A 20,466-nucleotide genomic window follows, 5' to 3' on the forward strand; every position below is an offset into this window, starting at 1 on the left:
TAAAATGGTTTTTTAACTGCATATTCGGATTCAGCACCCTGAAAAACCCCTGGGACGGTTTCATTGTGCAGAAATTAGCTATCAAACTTGGATTCCAATAAATTACTGCCGGATTTTCACCGGAAAAAATCACCGGAAAGGCTTTCAAAAAGTCGCGTTAAAGACTACTCCTTGTATTTGCCGGTGCTTCTCTTTATTAGTGTAGTCCAACCGGCCATTGTTTTTGGAAAATTTAGCGTCGTTTAATTGGGAGAATTATTGGAAATTTTGGCGTGATTTTTAATGAATAATAAATTTCATATATTTAATGAATATAAATTTAATATCAATTTTTTTAATGAATAATAAATATTTGATTATATAATATTGTTATAAAAAGTTATAAAGAATATTGTTTTATAATATTTAAGTTTAGCGTTTTTTTTTCATTTTAGAAAAGAAAAAAGACTTATTTCCATTAATAAAAATAGTTACATACTTTGTATTTTACACAAAACTCTCTACATGGTTTTTTTTACAAAAATGGCATAAGAAAACCATTATCACTTCATCTTAAAATATCTTATTTTCTACTTTACTATCTAATATTTGCTATAATTTGTCCACATTAATATTTTAGAAAAAATTAAAACATTATAATTTAATTTCAATCATTTTAATTAAAATTTAAAATAAAATTATAAAAAATATATTTAAAAAAATTAAAAATATAAAACATTTAAACTATTTCAGATTTTATACTAACATAAACTATTTCAAATCTTATACAAACATAAAATTTGTAAACCACCTTTCCGTATAATAAATTTGTAATTAAGATAAAAAAATCTTACATATCATGTAATTTAATTATTTTTTATTAATTACAAAATTTGATTTAAATAGCCTTTAAAAATGGCTTTATTCCTTAAAAATAAATAAAAAAATAGTTCGCATAACATCAAATCTATAGGGAAATAGTTCCATTTTGTGTTTACATTCATAGATTCACATGTCTAACGCCCAGGAATTTATATCCGACAGTCAAAGCTTTCTTAAATTTTGAAAAGTAACTTTAATTTAATATAAAAGATAATTTAAGGTGAAAAAATCTAATTTGCATGACATCAAATCCTTAATTACACTGAAAACATGACATTCCAGCCAAGTTCACAGATCGAACCCTGGGCGGGCAGCCGCCGGAAACGATACACGATGGTCAAAGTTTCAGAAGCCCAAAATGCCATCGACAAACTGGTACCTGCACAATCGCCTGCTCAGAGCTAGCACTCCGATGACAGTTCCAAACCCAATTGCAACTCCCATTCCCATTCCAGCTTTCCACGATTCCCACCAATGCATTGTCTGCTCACCGTCCTCGTCCTCGTCCTCTCCTGCACCGGAATAAGAAGTATGATCGCTGCAGTTTCGCTGAATTTGATGCCCACAAAGCTTCGAATTCCCCCAGAATGAAGACGCCTCAAACTTTAGTCCATCTGGAATCCTCCCTGACAGATTGTTATTCGATAGGTTTAAATAGCCCAATGAGTTCAGAGTTTCAAAATTTTCGGGTATTCCTCCCGATAAATTGTTGGATGAGATATCTAAAGCTTCTAAATTCACCAGTTCCGCGAATTGGAGGGGAATGTATCCTGTAAAGTGATTATGTGATAGATTCAGAGACTGTAAACCCTTAAGATCGCTCATGCCGTCGGGAATGTGACCGCGGAGATTGTTTGCGGAGAGGTCCAGAAGAGTCACAGTGGAGAGGATGTATTTATACGACATTTCCTGACCCTTGACCATCAGATAAAGTTCTTCTTTATAGTAATTTGCGTAGACAAGCGCACTTGGCGGTGATCTTGCGAAATCTTTATTCCTCAATGCTGACAAGTTTGAGATACATGGTGGTATCGAACCTGACACATGGTTTATTGCCAGATCCAGAATTTGGAGTTGTTGAAGGTCGCAAATCTGGATAGGTATCTCACCTTCTAAATTATTTGATCTGAGGACAAGTAAGCGGAGCTTTGAAAGATCGGAGATCCATTCAGGGACTTTGCCTGATAAGCTGTTTCCACTCAATTCCAAAATTTCCAACATTGTGCAATTTCGGAGGGATGAGGGAACATTTCCAATTAACCTGTTGTTATCGATCTGCAATACCTGGAGTTTCTTCAAGTTTCCGAATTCCATCGGTATGCGCCCTTCCAAATTATTTTTTGCTACATTCAATACCTTGAGAGCAGAGCAATTACTGAAACTCGAAAGCAACTGCCCGCTAAGATTATTGGCTGAAAGATCCAGAGCCTCTAGATACTCTGTTTGCTCACAGATGCAAAGAGGAATCCGGCCCCCGAGTTTATTTGCTGCTAAAGATAAGAAAATTGAACTATGCAACATCATGCAGATTTCTGAAGGCACTGTACCTGTAAGGTTATTTACCGACAGATCAAGTACCGACGGGAAGCCTGAGACAGAACTTCGTGGACGGGGAAGGCTTCCATGAAATAGATTCTCTCGTAAGTCCACCACTTTCAAAGAAGTCGACGAGTTATACAGCTGTGTTGGTATTGGCCCTTTCAACTGATTGTGTGCAAGGTATAAGCTCTCAAGTTTGGGGAGATTCCAGAGCCATGAAGGGATTTGTCCTGTGACAGTGTTACTGGACAGGTCAAGTGTCGTCATAGAACGTTGAGTCTTCATAAAAGGGGGTAAACCCCCCTTTATTTGACAAACAGATAATCTCAATGTATCTAAATCAAATGGCGGAGTCCAGTTGGACGTGACATTCAAGCTTAATTTGTTATTGGACAGGTCAAGATATTTCAGATTGTTCAGACTTCGGAAATGTGACTCTGAGATTGCTCCGCTCAAAGTGTTGTGAGTAAGACTGATATAGGTCAGTTTAGACAACAATCCTAGAGATAATGGGAGAGGTCCTGTCAATTTGTTGTAGCTTAGGTCTAGTACAGTAAGCGAGTGGAGGGAGCCCAACGACTCTGGTATCATTCCCCTCAGATTGTTCTTCTGCAGTTGTAGCACGGTCAGAGATGACAAATTTCTTATAGAAGATGGTATGGAGCCATATAAACTGTTGTTTGGCATCTGGAAAAAGGTCAGGCTCTTCCATTGGCCCTGAAAAATCTGGGAAACGTTGCCAGATAATTTATTATTTGCCAAGGAAATCGATCGTATCTGAGGCATCTGAGACAGCTCAAACGGAAGAGATCCACTGAGATTTGCATTGCTCATCTGCAAATCTATCAAACTAGTCATATTCGCTAACCAAGTAGGGAATTCGGAATGAAAAGTGTTTCTATCCAGATGGAGAGTTTGTAGGTTTCTAAGTTTCTGCAGGGAAGGGGGAATGGAACCCTTCAGTCCACAGTTTGACATTGTAACATTTAAGAGTTGGGAAAGACTACTTACTGACTGTCCCCATGAAGACGACGTTGCCGAGAGATCGACTCCGTTGAGAGAAAGATTTGTCAAGGCCGTGAGTTTAGCAAGCCATGAGAGGTCCGGACTTTTCAACTCAGAAACAGGGGAAGAGAGATCGAGTCCTGTCAAGTTATTCAGATTTCCGAGCTGCCATGGAACGGTACCTGCAAATCCAGCTGTGGACAGGTTGAGGTATTTCAAGTTTTTCAAAAGACCCATCTCTTTAGGAATAGGTAGACCAGTGAAGTTATTGAAGCTGACATCTAAATGCTCCAAGGCCGTCAAGTTAAACAGTGCAGCAGGGCGCAAGATGCCGCTCAAACTGCAATTTTGCAAATCCACCGCAACTACAGCACCGGTTCGGCTGTCGCAGGAGACACCTTCCCACTGGCAACAGCTGAAAGAAACATTCCAAGAAGCCAAACGTCCCGCGGGATCATGCAAACCGTTTTTAAAAGCCAGAAGAGATTGCATATCCTGACTCGAACAATCACCGACTTTGCCTGAAACGGTTGTAAAAATGCTGGACACAACTATCCACCCACTGAACATTTGAATAACAAAACGGAGGAATCTTTTTTGCAGAATGGTCATCCTCCGTGGTTCTTGGTACAAGTATCTGGATTGCAGGGTGGATTTGGCCACCACAATGATTTTGTGGGAAATACAGGTCTCTCAGTTCTTGCAGGTGTTTATCTATAGGAACACACACCATACATATAAATAAACTAAAAGCTAGAGCCGTCAAACATATGGAAATAAACTGGCTAATAAAGTAAAAGCTAGAGCCGTCCACAGAACCTCTAGGTCACTGTCACCGGAACCTCCACGGTTGGTTCATGATTAGATGTGCTCCCATCTTTTTCAGGTATGGTCCCCTTAGGAACTTAATTTACCTCGTACCAACAGTCGGTCCATGGATCCTGATGTATCTATCGTCTTTCTCATTCTAAATACAGCAGCCGCCAGAGGGCAATGAAATCTGATTATAAACCCTAAACTCAACTTTTTACCTAAGTCTTTTAAAGTCGGTTGGTTATAATTTTTATTTTATTTTTTTCTCATCATTTAAATATGAGCAAATTATATAAATCAAGCGAGGTGTTTATATTCACTCGAAAATAAAATGATTGGTAAATATGGATAGGTATGAAGTTATAAAAAATATCAAAATATTTATTTTATATATATTATATATATCATATTGGGAATGAAAACGATACCTCAATGTAATAGAGGATTTTGTTATAATTTTTTTATTTTATTTTCTCATCATTTAAATATTTAGCAAACTTATATAATTAAAAGAGTAATTTATACTGGTTATAATTTTATTCAGAAAATAAATGGCTGGTTAATGTTGATATGTATAAATTTATGAAAAGTATCAAAACATTTATTTTATATATTATACTTGATTTACTTTATGTATTATATATATCATATTTTGAATGAAAACAATATCGTAATGTAAGAGAGGGGTTTTTGTTATAAAAAAATCTCATAGTTTTTATATAAATTAAAAGTGTAATCTATGCAATGTACATTTTCATCTAGAAAACAAATGGTCGGTAAATGTTGATATGCTTGAATTTATAAAAAAATATCTTAAGAAACTTGAAGTTGGGTGGGGAAAATAACAATTATTCCACCCAACCACCTGTCACATACCTCGGTAACCTCGCATGTAAAAGTAGGGAGTTAGAATTTTTTATACAAATTAACCCACAAGTAATTATCCGAATCTCAACTCCTCAATTCATCAATAACGATTAGATATAACATTCATTAATACATCAAGTAAATTGCAGTAAAAGACAATAAGTTGCATAACCATTAACCACCACCGTGGTAGTGTAATAACATAAACTATCTCATGAATCCTTGCATCCATTTCATGATTTCCATAACCATATTAATTAATCTCATACTTGGACTTTATGATCATGCCATCAAATAAAGAACCATCAACATCAAGGATTCAACGTCATCCAACTGACACAAAAGGCAATCACATCAATCACACCATTGAACACTGATATACCCTGGAAACCCCGTAGGGTGAAAACCAGCAAACGTTTAATCTTATTATTAAACGCTCGTGAGGGTTTTCACCCCTCACTCAATGGCTTATAAGGGATTCCATCCCTTAACCATTGTTATAAAATCATTACAATGAACTATCATTAAGTTGTCATATAACTAGCTAAAAGCTAATACAGTTCTCATGTAATCTTTCACTTACATACCGCCACATACAATAGTCCTTGTGGCATGATTGTTCTAGCAATGTATGTTCCTGCAACTCGAACTCATCTGCATGGACCCTTGATCCTCTTCCTGCCACAACCTTAAACATCACTTTTTTTTGGCACCAACCGCCATCGTTTCCTGTCAATGCTGTTGACAACAAGCTTGGGCAACAAGATTAGATACCATATTAAAGAATCAATGAACAACGTCTAAAAGAGATCCTTTAGCATCCACTCATATGCGTAAGCAAGCATGACTTACTATTTAACTAGCATATATACCCCAATAACACTGTTTGACCTCCACAATGTTTACTAATGCATAACTCTCTTTAAGAGTTCTAACTCATTAGTTCATGTAAAACCGAGAAAGGAATCAAAACGGGTTTCCTAATTTCTAAGATAAATCTTCGTAAATAGCAGCAAAAGAGTGAATAAACATGGTCGTTCTGGTATATTAAACTGCATTCTAAAACCAACTCTGAAATTAATACTCATATACGAGTATTCCCATGGTCTTGCAAACAAAACTATAACAACATAAATACATGAATAGCTACATGCATGTAATTTCGGGCTAAGCTTCTGTTAAATCGCCGTAGCACCTCCTTACAGGAGTAGCCATAGATCAGATTAAAAGAGCAGGGAATCAACTTCAGATTTAACCGTAGCCGGAGAAGACCATTGTTCAAGTAAACAAGCATTAAGCAAATAATCTCAAACTATAAGGAGAAGTCGTGGCAATCATATTATAAAAGAAAAGTATTCGACATGAATGGGTAGCGTAGTCGTAAAGGGGCAGTTACCCATTATAACAAGCAACCTTCAACTATCAACAAGTAACCGTATTCCAACCCTGGAAATTAGCACCAGGTATCGAAACCCTGCGCGGTGGCTCAAAAGAAAAAGGGAAAACACAATCTTTCCGCATCCAGCTAAGAGTGCCAAATTATGCGGACTAAATCGAAACCATATGAACTAATAGCATAACCATAATGATAATCTTTGCAGCGGAAGGAAAAATATATATGTAAATCCAATAATGGACGAATACAGAACAGTCATGCAACACATAGCGTTAAATAAGTATTCACCCGGGAATAACCCGCAGAAGGGTTCGACCCTTGGTTCCGGAAGGCGACCTGCGTAAGGGAACCTGGTCTGGTTGCCTACCTGGAAGTCGGTCACGACACCATGACGAAGTACCATGAACGTTGTTGTTAAGCAGTGACTCTAGAATAGCCGGAGTAACCACCACAATCAACATCTTCCCCTTCCTTCCTTCAGATTACTCTTTCACTATTAACTCACCGGCGTTCATCTCCACCAGGAATACGTGCATCAAAACCCGGAACTAAAAAAAAAAACCTCCGCCTCGAGATTAAAATATTTCTGAGAAAACCCATAATGGTGTGTCATCCCTCCCCAAGTTCACAACTGAAATACATTTTCCACTCCTTCCGCATTCCCCAGTTCTACGGAACAGATTTTCCTCCTTTCTTGATTTCATCCTTATTTAGAATTAGTTTTCATAACTGATTTGTAACTTTTATTTATTTATTTTACCATGAGTTATTTTGGGGATGTTACATACTCCCCCCCTTAATAGGAACACCGTCCTCGGTGTTCATCACTCGTTGGAACTTTAGATTTTACTCATGATATAACCATCTAAACCACACAAAATGTGATCCTTCCTCTTTTAAAATCAAAGATTTCATTCCAATAATGACAACAAACAAAATAGTAATGATATAATCATAAGAAAGATCAATAGTGATAAGCATCAATAGTCATAAGCATTCATAATTGCAAAAATATGCAAGTTCTAATTTCCATTACTTGGCCCGTATTCAAATTCATAATAAACAATTCTTTGTGTCAACTTACCATTACTTACCATCTATTGTTGAAAATCATGAATACCTTCATGTAAGCATTTTAATAGTGGTTGGACAACTCTTCAACCCTCCATGGTAAGTAATTCCTGTAATATATGACTAACAAATTCAATCGCATTAGCCACTATATTTTGAGTCAAATGAAATACTTTTAACTATCAATCGAATGATAAATCACTACTCCACGTGCATACTGAATTAATTCTCACTAAAGACATCCATAAAGTACTTCTAAAAGTACCATAAGAGCACCTAGCTCTCTAATCATCAAAACATTCAATCACTGCATCAAGTAAAAATTGTCTCAGCCCCCTACTAAGACGTTCATAGGATTAGTTATACAATAAAGGAATTAAAATTTCCAATAACTCCTTATTGAGTACTAAACTCATTTCCTGTTAAACGTGCATAACATACTTTACACAAATATATATAGAATTCGTCTTTAGCATATCATATAGCTAATTAGTTAATTTCTTTAGCTATGAGAACCATAACAGGCTAAGAATTCCCAACCCATGGGAACTGGTTTCCACAACCAGATTGAGTCATTTTCACATCCAGACAGTTTCTCGGATAGAGACCTTACCAGGTCTAACATGGAATTCCACTGACCAACCAGCTCATGAATTCCAATGACCACATAGGGTCCAATATAGGATTCCTCTTGGCAGCGTCCTGCCTATTCCTCTGACACCGTCCCATCTATGAGGAATTTTGGGCCTCCTCCAACAGGCTCCAAATCAACAGAGTTGCCTCAGGCTTTTTACCCTCTTCACCATCTTGGCAAACTCTTTTCCCTTACTGAGATCACTGATCTCTAAGGAGAGGAAATCCGGGCAGAAAAGTACCATCAACCCCTCCGGGCAGGTAACTACCATCAACCCAAGGCATATCCGGGCAGACAAATACCATCAACCCCTCCGGGCAAGTAACTGCCATCAACCCAAGGCATATCCAGGTAGACAAATACCATCAACCTCTCCGGGCAGGTAACTGCCATCAACCCAAGGCATATCCGGGCAGACAAATACCATCAACCCCTCCGGGCAGGTAATTGCCATCAACCCAACTATATGCAACTGTCTCGCATGTTAAATTTCTCTTTTATTACTCTTTCTCAAAGTAATTTACGTAATGAACCATATGAACATTATCATTAACAAAATAAACATGCATGTACACCATGCATTTACACTTATCCCTCATCATGGGTCCACAACATCTAGATTGATGGGAAACATATCTATCATACATGTTGTATGCATTCAGATTCTCCAAATAACATAATTCTTGCATATCATATAACATTATAATTTCTCATTTATAATTGCAATTCACATTGCAGCAATTTACGTGATGAGTTTCCTTGTTGCCATTAAGCTGCCACTACTTAATCCCATCAGCAACTTTAGTTATAAATATGCATCAGTTAACACGTATTCAATTTCCAAGAATTTTCATGCATACAATATTGTCAGGTATAAAAGCATATGCAAATATTCATCAATGTATAAATGTCAACAACAGTTGAGTTAATAATCTAAACATTTCCAATTTTCCATAGTTTGTTGTCTTAATCCAAATCGTCATTAATGGAGTATTATCTTACGTTTACTATGGCTAGCTTTGGTCATGCATCGTTAATATATTTAAACATAATCTCTATAATATACAAAGAACATAACTCTATATCACAATGACTAATCTTTGTGCATACCATTGCTTATCATATAAGCCCTTCTTTAATGTATGCAACACATATTCCCTTCACTAGAATACTACCATTATTTCATACAACAAACTACATACCTCTTTCCTAAAGGAAGTCATTTTAACCTCATTCTTCTATCTTCCCTTTCAGGGAATTATTAAAGATATCCATCTTTATGCATAAAAATCAAGATACAGAACAAGATTTACTTATCCATCCAAAATCAAGAAATCAACACAACTCACCTAGCAAGACAATCTCTTCAAAAGATTATTGTCTTCAAGAAAGTTAACATGATCACTTTCTCTATGTACACACAGAGTCATAATTCCAAAGTCACAATAGCTACCATTATGCAACATGTCTTTTCCTAACATAATTACTTTACTTCAATGCACATAGTTCTTTTCATGAAACAAGTAAGGATTTTGTTTCTTGTATGAACACTATTCTAATGTGTCTTTAAAGGAAAGAACCCCTATTTTTATTTTCAAGAAAACTCTCATAAAATCCTTCATCTTCATACATGAAGTATGCACACTCCTCTAGAATGAAACTATATTTATGTATATATATAATATACTCTTTCTTCAAAAAGTTAGAAATGAATATCTATGTGCCTAGAAGCACATCTTTAGCTATCTTTATCATGCATGTAATGCATAATCATTTCACTAGAACTTAGAAACTAACTAGAATCATAATGCAATTAGCATATATACATTTTCCAAGAAACTTTTATCAAATAAAAAATACATATTTTAATTCAAGAAAACTTGGCCACCTTTCATGCTATGTCCTCAGGACGTTTATATGCCTCATCTTCTTTTCTCAAGAAGGTACTTTTGGCTATATTTAGCAAGGATTTTTTTCCAAGAAAAATGACAAGAGACAAACATTTCTCACACAAGACTCACATGTAGTCTTTCTAGGAGGAATTACCTATTTTCTTTATGAAGAAAACATATAAAATAATCAATCTTTTACTACAAGCATTATCATATTTTCTCTACCAAGAAAACATATAAACAATCAATCTTTACTGTAGAAATCAACCCCATGATATTTCCAACTGTTTAATAAAACACAACTGATTATTCTCTATAAAGAATAGAGTTACTTATCTTTTCCTTTGTTCAACATGCATAACTAACAAATTAAACCACCCTTACCGGAAGCAATTGCTCTACTTATGCAATCAGAAGCATGATCTCCTAAGTGTCACACATGCACCAGAGTTACCATTTGATGCTAGATGCACACCGAGCGTTATCTAGTCATCACCAGACTTAGTGTCTTCTGCAAGATTCTGGCACTCAAAGCTTGCGCTATCTGGTCATCACCAGACTTATCGATTCTTTTTCCCATTCTCCGTCTGTCCCTACAACACGGTCTTCTTCCTTCTCCTTGCTTCCTTTTCCTTTGGAAGCATCTATAGTTGGGGAAGGTAGTTAGAGTTTACTGACAACTGCATTAGCACAGGTAGTCTATTTATGAATATTTGTCACATGTAATTCTACTATGAATGGGTCCTAGAAATGTTACCCACTGAACATGCCTCTACAATTAACTTCACACTGGAATGCAATATGCATAAGAAATCCGTCATTCCCATAGTAGAGATAAATTCAACCATCATTAAATCGAGGCTCCAATGGTTTTAATCTCACAACAAGTAGTAATTAACATAAACACATACCATGCTAGCGAATCTCAAATAATTAAGACATAAGCATACACTATTCATCAATCATTCTCATGGTGAATAAAATTAAGAACTCTTCTCATAAAATCATCATACACATGTTCCACGCATGTGACACCAATCAAACCATCACTTGTTTACGGATTGTAATAATCTTAAATCCAATTCAATTAATGCACATACGTTATATTGGTTAGTCATACAACACTAACCAACCTCAACTACCAGTCATTTTCATGCATTCATGACAAGACTGAATCAAAAATTAGTTATTACAGTCAAGTCTCATTACTCAACTCATTGCATATTTTCAAGTCTAAAGGGGTTCTTACAATGTCTTTTTAAAACACTATACTGTCAAACCAAGGACAACCCCATATTTTGTATTCATGCATTGGCTCATTAAGTTTTGTTCATTGTAACTTCAATCTTTTTCACTGAATGCATCTTTGTTATTGCCATATTTGCAAATCACAAGTTGGTAGTTGATTGTCACTTCCCTCAATGAATGTTCAATATTGTTCTTAAGTGTAATGAGTGTTCAATATTGTTCGTAAGTGCGACAAAAGTTTCATTGTCTTTTATCCTCATCAGGAATCCAATGTTATGAACATAGTTATGCAACAACTTTATTACTTACTACTCAAAGCAGTTATAAACATGAATCACACATATCATGCCGAAAGTAGTGTACTACATAAATGAATATGTGAATGGTTAAACACATACCTAAGTTAATGCCACTGGTGGCGTACCTCACTTTCTTTTCTGCTTACCAATTCCCAAAGGCGCCAGTACTGCAACCTTTAGCTCTGATACCACTTGTCACATACCCCGGTAACCTCGCATGTAAAAGTAGGGAGTTAGAATTTTTTATACAAATTACCCACAAGTAATTATCCGAATCTCAACTCCTCAATTCATCAATAACCATTAGATATAACATTCATTAATACATCAAGTAAATTGCAGTAAAAGACAATGAGTTGCATAACCATTAACCACCACCGTGGTAGTGTAATAACATAAACTATCTCATGAATCCTTGCATCCATTTCATGATTTCCATAACCATATTAATTAATCTCATACTTGGACTTTATGATCATGCCATCAAATAAAGAACCATCAACATCAAGGATTCAACGTCATCCAACTGACACAAAAGGCAATCACATCAATCACACCATTGAACACTGACATACCCTGGAAACCCCGTAGGGTGAAAACCAGCAAACGTTTAATCTTATTATTAAACGCTCGTGAGGGTTTTCACCCCTCACTCAATGGCTTATAAGGGATTCCATCCCTTAACCATTGTTATGAAATCATTACAATGAACTATCATTAAGTTGTCATATAACTAGCTAAAAGCTAATACAGTTCTCATGTAACCTTTCACTTACATACCGCCACATACAATATTCCTTGTGGCATGATTGTTCTAGCAATGTATGTTCCTGCAACTCGAACTCATCTGCATGGACCCTTGATCCTCTTCCTGCCACAACCTTAAACATCACTTTTCTTTGGCACCAACCGCCATCGTTTCCTATCAATGCTGTTGACAACAAGCTTGGGCAACAAGATTAGATACCATATTAAAGAATCAATGAATAACGTCTAAAAGAGATCCTTTAGCATCCACTCATATGCGTAAGCAAGCATGACTTACTATTTAACTAGCATATATACCCCAATAACACTGTTTGACCTCCACAATGTTTACTAATGCATAACTCTCTTTAAGAGTTCTAACTCATTAGTTCATGTAAAACCGAGAAAGGAATCAAAACCAGGTTCCTAATTTCCAAGATAAATCTTCGTAAATAGCAGCAAAAGAGTGAATAAACATGGTCGTTCTTGTATATTAAACTGCATTCTAAAACCAAGTCTGAAATTAATACTCGTACACGAGTATTCCCATGGTCTTGCAAACAAAACTATAACAACATAAATACATGAATAGCTACATGCATGTAATTTCGGGCTAAGCTTCTGTTAAATCGTCGTAGCACCTCCTTACAGGAGTAGCCATAGATCAGATTAAAAGAGCAGGGAATCAACTTCAGATTTAACCGTAGCCGGAGAAGACCATTGTTCAAGTAAACAAGCATTAATAATCTCAAACTATAAATATGATAACAATCATTGGAGAAGTCGTGGCAATCATATTATAAAAGAAAAGTATTCGACATGAATGGGTAGCGTAGTCGTAAAGGGGCAGTTACCCATTATAACAAGCAACCTTCAACTATCAACAAGTAATCTGTATTCCAACCCTGGAAATTAGCACCAGGTATCGAAACCCTGAGCGGTGGCTCAAAAGTAAAAGGGAAAACACAATCTTTCCGCATCCACCTAAGAGTGCCAAATTATGCGGACTAAATCGAAACCATATGAACTAATAGCATAACCATAATGATAATCTTTGCAGCGGAAGGAAAAATATATATGTAAATCCAATAATGGACAAATACAGAACAGTCATGCAACACATAGCGTTAAATAAGTATTCACCCGGGAATAACTCGCAGAAGGGTTCGACCCTTGGTTCCGGAAGGCGACCTGTGTAAGGGAACCTGGTCTGGTTGCCTACCTGGAAGTCGGTCACGACACCATGACGAAGTACCATGAACGTTGTTGTTAAGCAGTGACTCTAGAATAGCCGGAGTAACAACCACAATCAACATCTTCCCCTTCCTTCCTTCAGATTACTCTTTCACTATTAACTCACCGGCGTCCATCTCCACCAGGAATACATGCATCAAAACCCGGAACTAAAAAAAAAACCCTCCGCCTCGAGATTAAAATATTTCTGAGAAAACCCATAATGGTGTGTCATCCCTCCCCAAGTTCACAACTGAAATACCTTTTCCACTCCTTCCGCATTCCCCAGTTCTACGGAACAGTTTTTCCTCCTTTCTTGATTTCATCCTTATTTAGAATTAGTTTTCATAACTGATTTGTAACTTTTATTTATTTATTTTACCATGAGTTATTTTGGGGATGTTACACCACCCAAGCCAAACTCAATTAACAAAAAAACCATTTACTCTAGCATACATCTCATATTACTAATATTAAAAAAATCATAAAAATTAAGTAAATTATAAATTTATTTTAAATTATTATATTATTAATTAAAAGAAATTTAGTATATGAGTTAAACATATATACATTTTAAAAAATATTTATAATATTGTTAAATTTATAATATTCTTAATCATGGAGATTCACCCCACTTTACCATGAAAAATTTAAATTTGTAAATAGTCTTTACTACAATACTATGGGTCAATATCATGGGTTATTAATACCACATGCCTAATATAATACATGTGATATGACGTTAGTTGGGGTTAATGCAATTGGCAATGGCCGTGAAAATGAAGTGTCACCGAACCGGAAGTATTGGGTTGAAATCTTGTGTAATCCCTGAGTGAAAATGAAGTGTCACCTAACTGGAGTATTGGGTTCAAATCTTGTGTAATCCCCGAGGAGAAAGCCGGGGCATACGAAGAGTTGGGAAGATAGGGGCAGAGTTGGGAAGATAGTAGGCCCGGGCATACGAAGAGTTGGGAAGATAGGAGTAGAGTTAGGAAGATAGTAGGCCCCCGAGAGGTTTACTTACTAGTAGTTACGAGATGTTTACTTACTAGTAGTTACGTCGCACTAGCTGCTAGGTCCTCTAGCTTACAAAAACAAAAAATACATGTGATATGACATTTTCTTTAATTAATTAATCTTAAAAGAATTAATTAAAAGGGAATAACTAACTTGGAGATAAATCTTAACTCTTGATTTATGAATATTACTAAGAATATTTCAACATATTTTGACTAGAATAAAGATATTTTCCCACTTAATTTAGGTAAGGATGAAGAGATTTGTCACTTTTCTCAGCTTTGGTAAGGGATAAGATAGTTGTTGGAACAATCCAAATGCCTTCCCCACAGATAAGACAACTGCGAAAAGAAATGCACCACAACAAATCTGTATGCGATGTTTGAAATAAGCTAAGAAGCATTCCACTCCAGAATGACCATGTTTTCTGTAGATAATTGAATATACAAACTTTGTATTATGCATCCGGATTTCCTATATCGAAAGCCTCATATAAGAGCAAGAAGGTTAGTTTTGTTAAATAGGGAGTCCATACAGGTGAAGATGGTTTTAGATAGAGGAGGAATGACCTGTTGAAGAGTTTTGTGAACCCAACGTTTCGGACTGCCAAGTGAGTCCATCATCAGGGGACGTGACAATAGATAATCTTTAATTAATGATGTATCCATGAGCTGGGATTAGGGTATATATATCTAGGTATTTGAAGAATGGTGTGAGAAAATTAGGTCGGCCAAAGAATTTATTTACTAATATATATATTTTTATTTTTATTATTATTATTATTCTTTATTTATTTATTTATTTTTTAATTAATTGTTTTGAACAATGATTTATTTACTTTCTTAATGAGTTTAAATTAATTAATTAATTAATTATTTGTTATATTTAATTATTTATTTATTGTAATTATTGAATTTTTTATTATAATTTCTTTATTCTATTTTAATTTTCTTTAACTTTTAATTTTTTTATTTTATTTTATATATATATATATATATTATATTTATTTATTTATTTATTTTTTGTTAGTTTAATTATATATTTTGAAAAATATGTATATATAAGTTATAATTTAATTTAATTATTTAATTTATTTGTTTGTTTATTTAATTATCTTTTTATTATGATTATTACATTATTATTAATTTTTTATAGCTTTTAATTTTTTCTATAACTTTTAATTTTTTAACTTTTAATTTTAGTTTAATTATATATTGTGAAAAATATGTATCTATATATGATTTAATTTAAATTTAATTAATTAATTAATTAATTATTTATTTATTAGTTTTATTTAATTATCTTTTTATTATGATTATTAGATTATTATTAATTTTTATAACTTTTAATTTTTGATTAAAAGTTCTTTGTTGTATTTTATTATTTTTTATTATGATTATTAAATTATTATTAATTTTTATAATTTTTAATTTTTAATTTAATTATATATTTTAATAAAGTTGATATTTAATTTAATTTAATTTAATTAATTAATTAATTATTTGTTATATTTAATTTTTTGTTTAATATGATTGTTAAATTATTATTAATTTTCATTTCTTTCAATTTATTTCATTTTATTATAATTTTTAATTTTAATTTAATTGCATATAAAAGGTTTGATGAAATATGTATGGTTATTGTTATAATTATTATATATATGATATATTTTAATTTAATAAATCAATTAATTAATTAATTAATATATGATTAATAAATTTATTAATGTTTTATGATTTGATTAGGTTAATGAATTAAAGCTTAAGGGGGATGGTTAAGAGAAGTTTTAAAAAAATTTGATAGTTTTTGAGTTAATCTGAGGGAAAGGGATAAACTGAGGGAAAGGGTTAATCTGGGTGGCGATTATTGTTTTTTATGATTTCTAGTAAAGGTTTCCAAGAGTTACTCAATTTTAATCCATCATCACGGTTAAAATTGTTTTTCCTTTTTTCTATTTCAATGGCTTCTTTAATTTTTCTTTTAAGACAGTGTTCTTCTTTTCTAACAAGTTTGGCTTTTTCCATACAGATGTAATGAGAGGAAGAGTGAACATGTTCAGCTAAGGCTGATTTAGAGATTCTTTCTCTTCTTAAGTCAGCAGAGTGTTCTTTAATTCTAACAGTAAGGGATCTACCAGTTTCACCTATGTATTCCTTGCCGCATGAGCAAGGAATCACATAGACACCTTTCTGAAGGTTAGGGTTTATGGGGTCTTTAACAGAGTTGAATAATTGTTTGATGGTGTTAGCTGGGGAGAATGCTACATCAATGTTATGTTTATTGAGAACTTTGGAAATTCTATCTGTGATACCTTTTATGTATGGAAGGGAGACCTTATGAGTTGAAGGAGGTTCATTTCGAAATTACTCAATTAACGCAGGGCCAAAGGATATGGAGCCTAAAGCAATAGATGACCATAGGGGGGCACACTGGGAGCTGCAAATTGTTCATTTGTTGCTATGTTAATTCGTGTCGTGGACCTACCCATCTGAGGTTTGGTGTTAACATTCCTTTTCCTTTTATTCCTCAGGTTTGGTCAGACTTCTGACCGATTGTCTGGGGTATTGGACCTGTTGTGTGTGGTTTTGGCCTGGGATCTCGCTCGATCTCACTCTGTAATTCAATATATAAGGTTATTTCTAAGATCATTGTGAACATGATTCACCCTTTTCTCTTGGTCACAATCTCCTCTGAACAATTTGGGTTTTTCCCTAACATGCTCTTTCATGATGTGGTTGGTATTTCCGAGGAAGCTATACACTTTATAAAAGCCAAAAACATATGTGCCTTAATTCTAACACTAGATTTGGTGAAGGAATATGATCGTGTTAACTAGTACTATCTCCACTTGTTGCTTATTCATTTAGGTTTGGGCTGAAGCGTGACTAATTCAACAAACTTTATTGTTCTCATAAATGACTCTCCTTTATATTTCTTCACAATTTCACATGGATTGAGGTAGGGATGCCCCCTTTTGCCCCTATTATTTTTACTGGTTACAGAGGGCCTCAACTATATGAGTGTCGCTGGAAAAGTAAAAGGAGACATTCAAGGTATTAAGGTGTCAAAAGATATTTATGTCTCCCATCTATTGTTCGTGGATGATGTATTGATCCTTGGTGATCGCACTGTGGAGGAATGGAGGACTTTTTGTAATCTTTTGAATACGTTTTTCCTTACTTCTGGCATGTCAATCAGTCAAGAGAAGTCTTATTTTCTACAACATAATGTTCCTGATGATATTTGGTTAACTATTAATACTTTTCTCACTTTTGCAGTGGCTCCTCTTGATTATGGTTTTACCTATTTGGGTTACCATTTAAAGCTAAACTGCTATCAGGTGTGTGATTGGAAATCACGACTCTTGGATCATATTGATAGACACATCAACCTATGGTGTAACAAGTGGCTTTCTATAGGTGGTAGGAAGACCCTAGTAAAGGTTGTCCTAGAGGCCCTTCCTACTATTTCACTTTATTGAAGGTAGAAAAATGAGTTCTTAAGCGCATGAGGCAAATTTTCTTCAAATTTTTATAGGATGGCAAGAAAATGCGGTGAGGCTATAACCTGTTAAGTTGGGAGGCACTCACTAGACCCAAGAGTTTTGGTGGATGGGGTTTTAAGAACCTCTTTCACTTTGCAAATGTACTTTCAATGAAAAGTCTCTAGAGGCTTATGTAGGGTATGGGTCTTTGGAGCAGTATTGTTGTTAATAAACACCTAAAAAATAAATCCTAGAATGACTTGTTTTTGTTTGGAAGCACTCCACCTCGGGAGCGAGGATCAAATATTTGGCTTGGACTTTTGGACTCTTAACATTGGATTTAGAAATTGACTACTTGGAGTGTGGGCAGGGGCGATCTTATTCATCTAGGTAAAGAACCTTTTATTCGTGTGGAATCCTTATCCAAATTTCCCTATGCAATGGTCACATAATTATCTGTGTGGGGTAACATTGTCTACAACAGATCTATTTTAAAGAGGACAATACCAATACTCGGCCCAGATGGTGTACCTCTACCAACCTGGGGCTCAGTGGCTCTTATGCATTTGCCAATGGGAAGGCTCCATAAAAAAATCTCTCATGTAGTGGTATCTTGTTGACTAATAGACTAGATCAGACTATATGGAGGGGTAATCTAGCATATGGCCAAGTTATAACTAACCTAGCTTATCATTTGATTAGTGAACATTCTGCTCCCTCTAAGATCAAATGGTGGAAGAGGAAGATTTGGGGTTGGAACATCCTGCCTAAAATTAAATACTTTCTTTGGCTTGCTATGGACAACAAAATATTGACTTGAGAAAATCTGGTGCGATGTGGTTTCTTTGGCCCAAATTGCTGCATTTTATGTATGTGGGACTTTCAGTCAACAAGACATCTCTTTTTCTCCTATAATTTTTCCAGAGACCTCTAACTTGAGGTGGGCCAGATCCTCAATCTCCCTATGTTGGGTTCAATGATCTTTCTTGAGAATTGTGTTACTTAGTGGATTCATCAGTCAGGTCTTTTTAGATTTCTTCTGCCTTTCATTGCATGGGTATTTGAAAGGTTCAGAATAAGAGATGTTTTGATGGTCCCCAATTTCGTTATACCTGGATTTGTTCACAAGTTGTTGGATTTTTCCAGGACTATAGGAAACCTTTGTTGGCTTTTAGATGTTGATATATCTATTCCTTGGCTCTCCCTTTATGTGAATACAAAGGATATTTTGATGGGGCTCAACAACGAGGTACCTGTGGAAGAGGAAGCCTGAACTTCATGCTTGGGGATATAAGTGTTCATCTTTGGATGTTTGCGAGTTCTAGTATTAATACCAAAGCATAGATCATTGGGGTATGGGTACTTTTGTATATTGTTGCCTTTCTGGAAGTGTCAACTCTCCAGATCTTTGGAGATTCCAGAGTTTTCATAGATTGGTTGAAGGATATTGGTAATTTGCAGGTACTTCATCTTCAACATTGGATGTCCAGGATCGTGGTCTTGACTAATCACTTCCAGGATCTGTCTTATGTGCAAATCCATAGGGAGCACAATTCTACTGTTGATATCCTTTCAAAGAAGGGCATGATGAGAGATGAGGGTTACATCTATCTGGAGAAATATCTAGTAGACATTCTGTTTGGTAGCTACATAATCAAAATTCTTGTGGACCACATGTCTATGGTTTTACAGTTCTAATCACTCTTTTGACAATTTTTTATGGTTTTGAAACACTAGCATTGGTTTAGTTACTTTGGTTTTGGTCTTCAAGGACTTTTTGTAATCTCTTTGTTGTTTAGCGTTCTCTTATAGACGTCAGTTTTATGATTTCTTGAGGTTAAGTAACAAACTCACATTGTTTTTGTTCTCAAACATTGAATGTAATTATTTGGGCTGATTTTTTTGTAAGTATTTTTCCAAATGGCTTTATTGTACACATTTTCTAATTTAAAAGATGTTTTTTCCTTCTTTGGAAAAAAAATCTTTCAACATATTTTGTACTAGTTAAATCTCTACCATATATCTCATGCTTATTAATAATTAAACTAAAATTCTAAAAACTTATTATGAAAAAGACAAACCTATCAACACATCCAGAAATATTTAGTTGTACATTTTATATATGTTATTTATAAGAAATTCCATATATTTTCATACTCTATATTTATATTTTAAGATTAAAAAATATGGATGTTATTTTCTTTGACATATTTTTATTAGAATTTTTTATATTTATTTTTGTTTATCATTTAAATATATGTAAATACTATTTATTGGGAGATTCTAGATATCTTGTATATTTATATGAAAGTGAAAAAGTGAATAAACATCGAAAAATAAAAATAACTTTTAAGATATAA

The 20,466-nt window shown here is 34.6% G+C and overlaps 1 protein-coding gene across 1 annotated transcript; it reads right to left on the reverse strand.

Moving 5' to 3' along the window:
• Positions 1 to 1,062: 1,062 nt before the first annotated feature.
• On the reverse strand, positions 1,063 to 4,240 carry LOC149166218 (uncharacterized). Its single transcript, XM_089432493.1, has one exon. It carries the CDS (start codon positions 4,015 to 4,017, stop codon positions 1,207 to 1,209), a length of 2,811 nt encoding a protein of 936 aa, XP_089288619.1. The 5' UTR covers positions 4,018 to 4,240; the 3' UTR covers positions 1,063 to 1,206.
• Between the last annotated feature and the right edge of the window lie 16,226 nt (positions 4,241 to 20,466).

The sequence above is a fragment of the Pinus tabuliformis genome, chromosome 5_1 (assembly GCF_031772625.1).
Source record: "Pinus tabuliformis cultivar Carrire ecotype Pingquan chromosome 5_1, CPIR1, whole genome shotgun sequence".
Lineage (NCBI taxonomy): Eukaryota > Viridiplantae > Streptophyta > Pinopsida > Pinales > Pinaceae > Pinus > Pinus tabuliformis.

Bases quoted from the DNA above. Each gene is read 5' to 3' on its own strand.
- LOC149166218 (XM_089432493.1), bottom strand. From the start codon at position 4,017: ATGACCATTCTGCAAAAAAGATTCCTCCGTTTTGTTATTCAAATGTTC.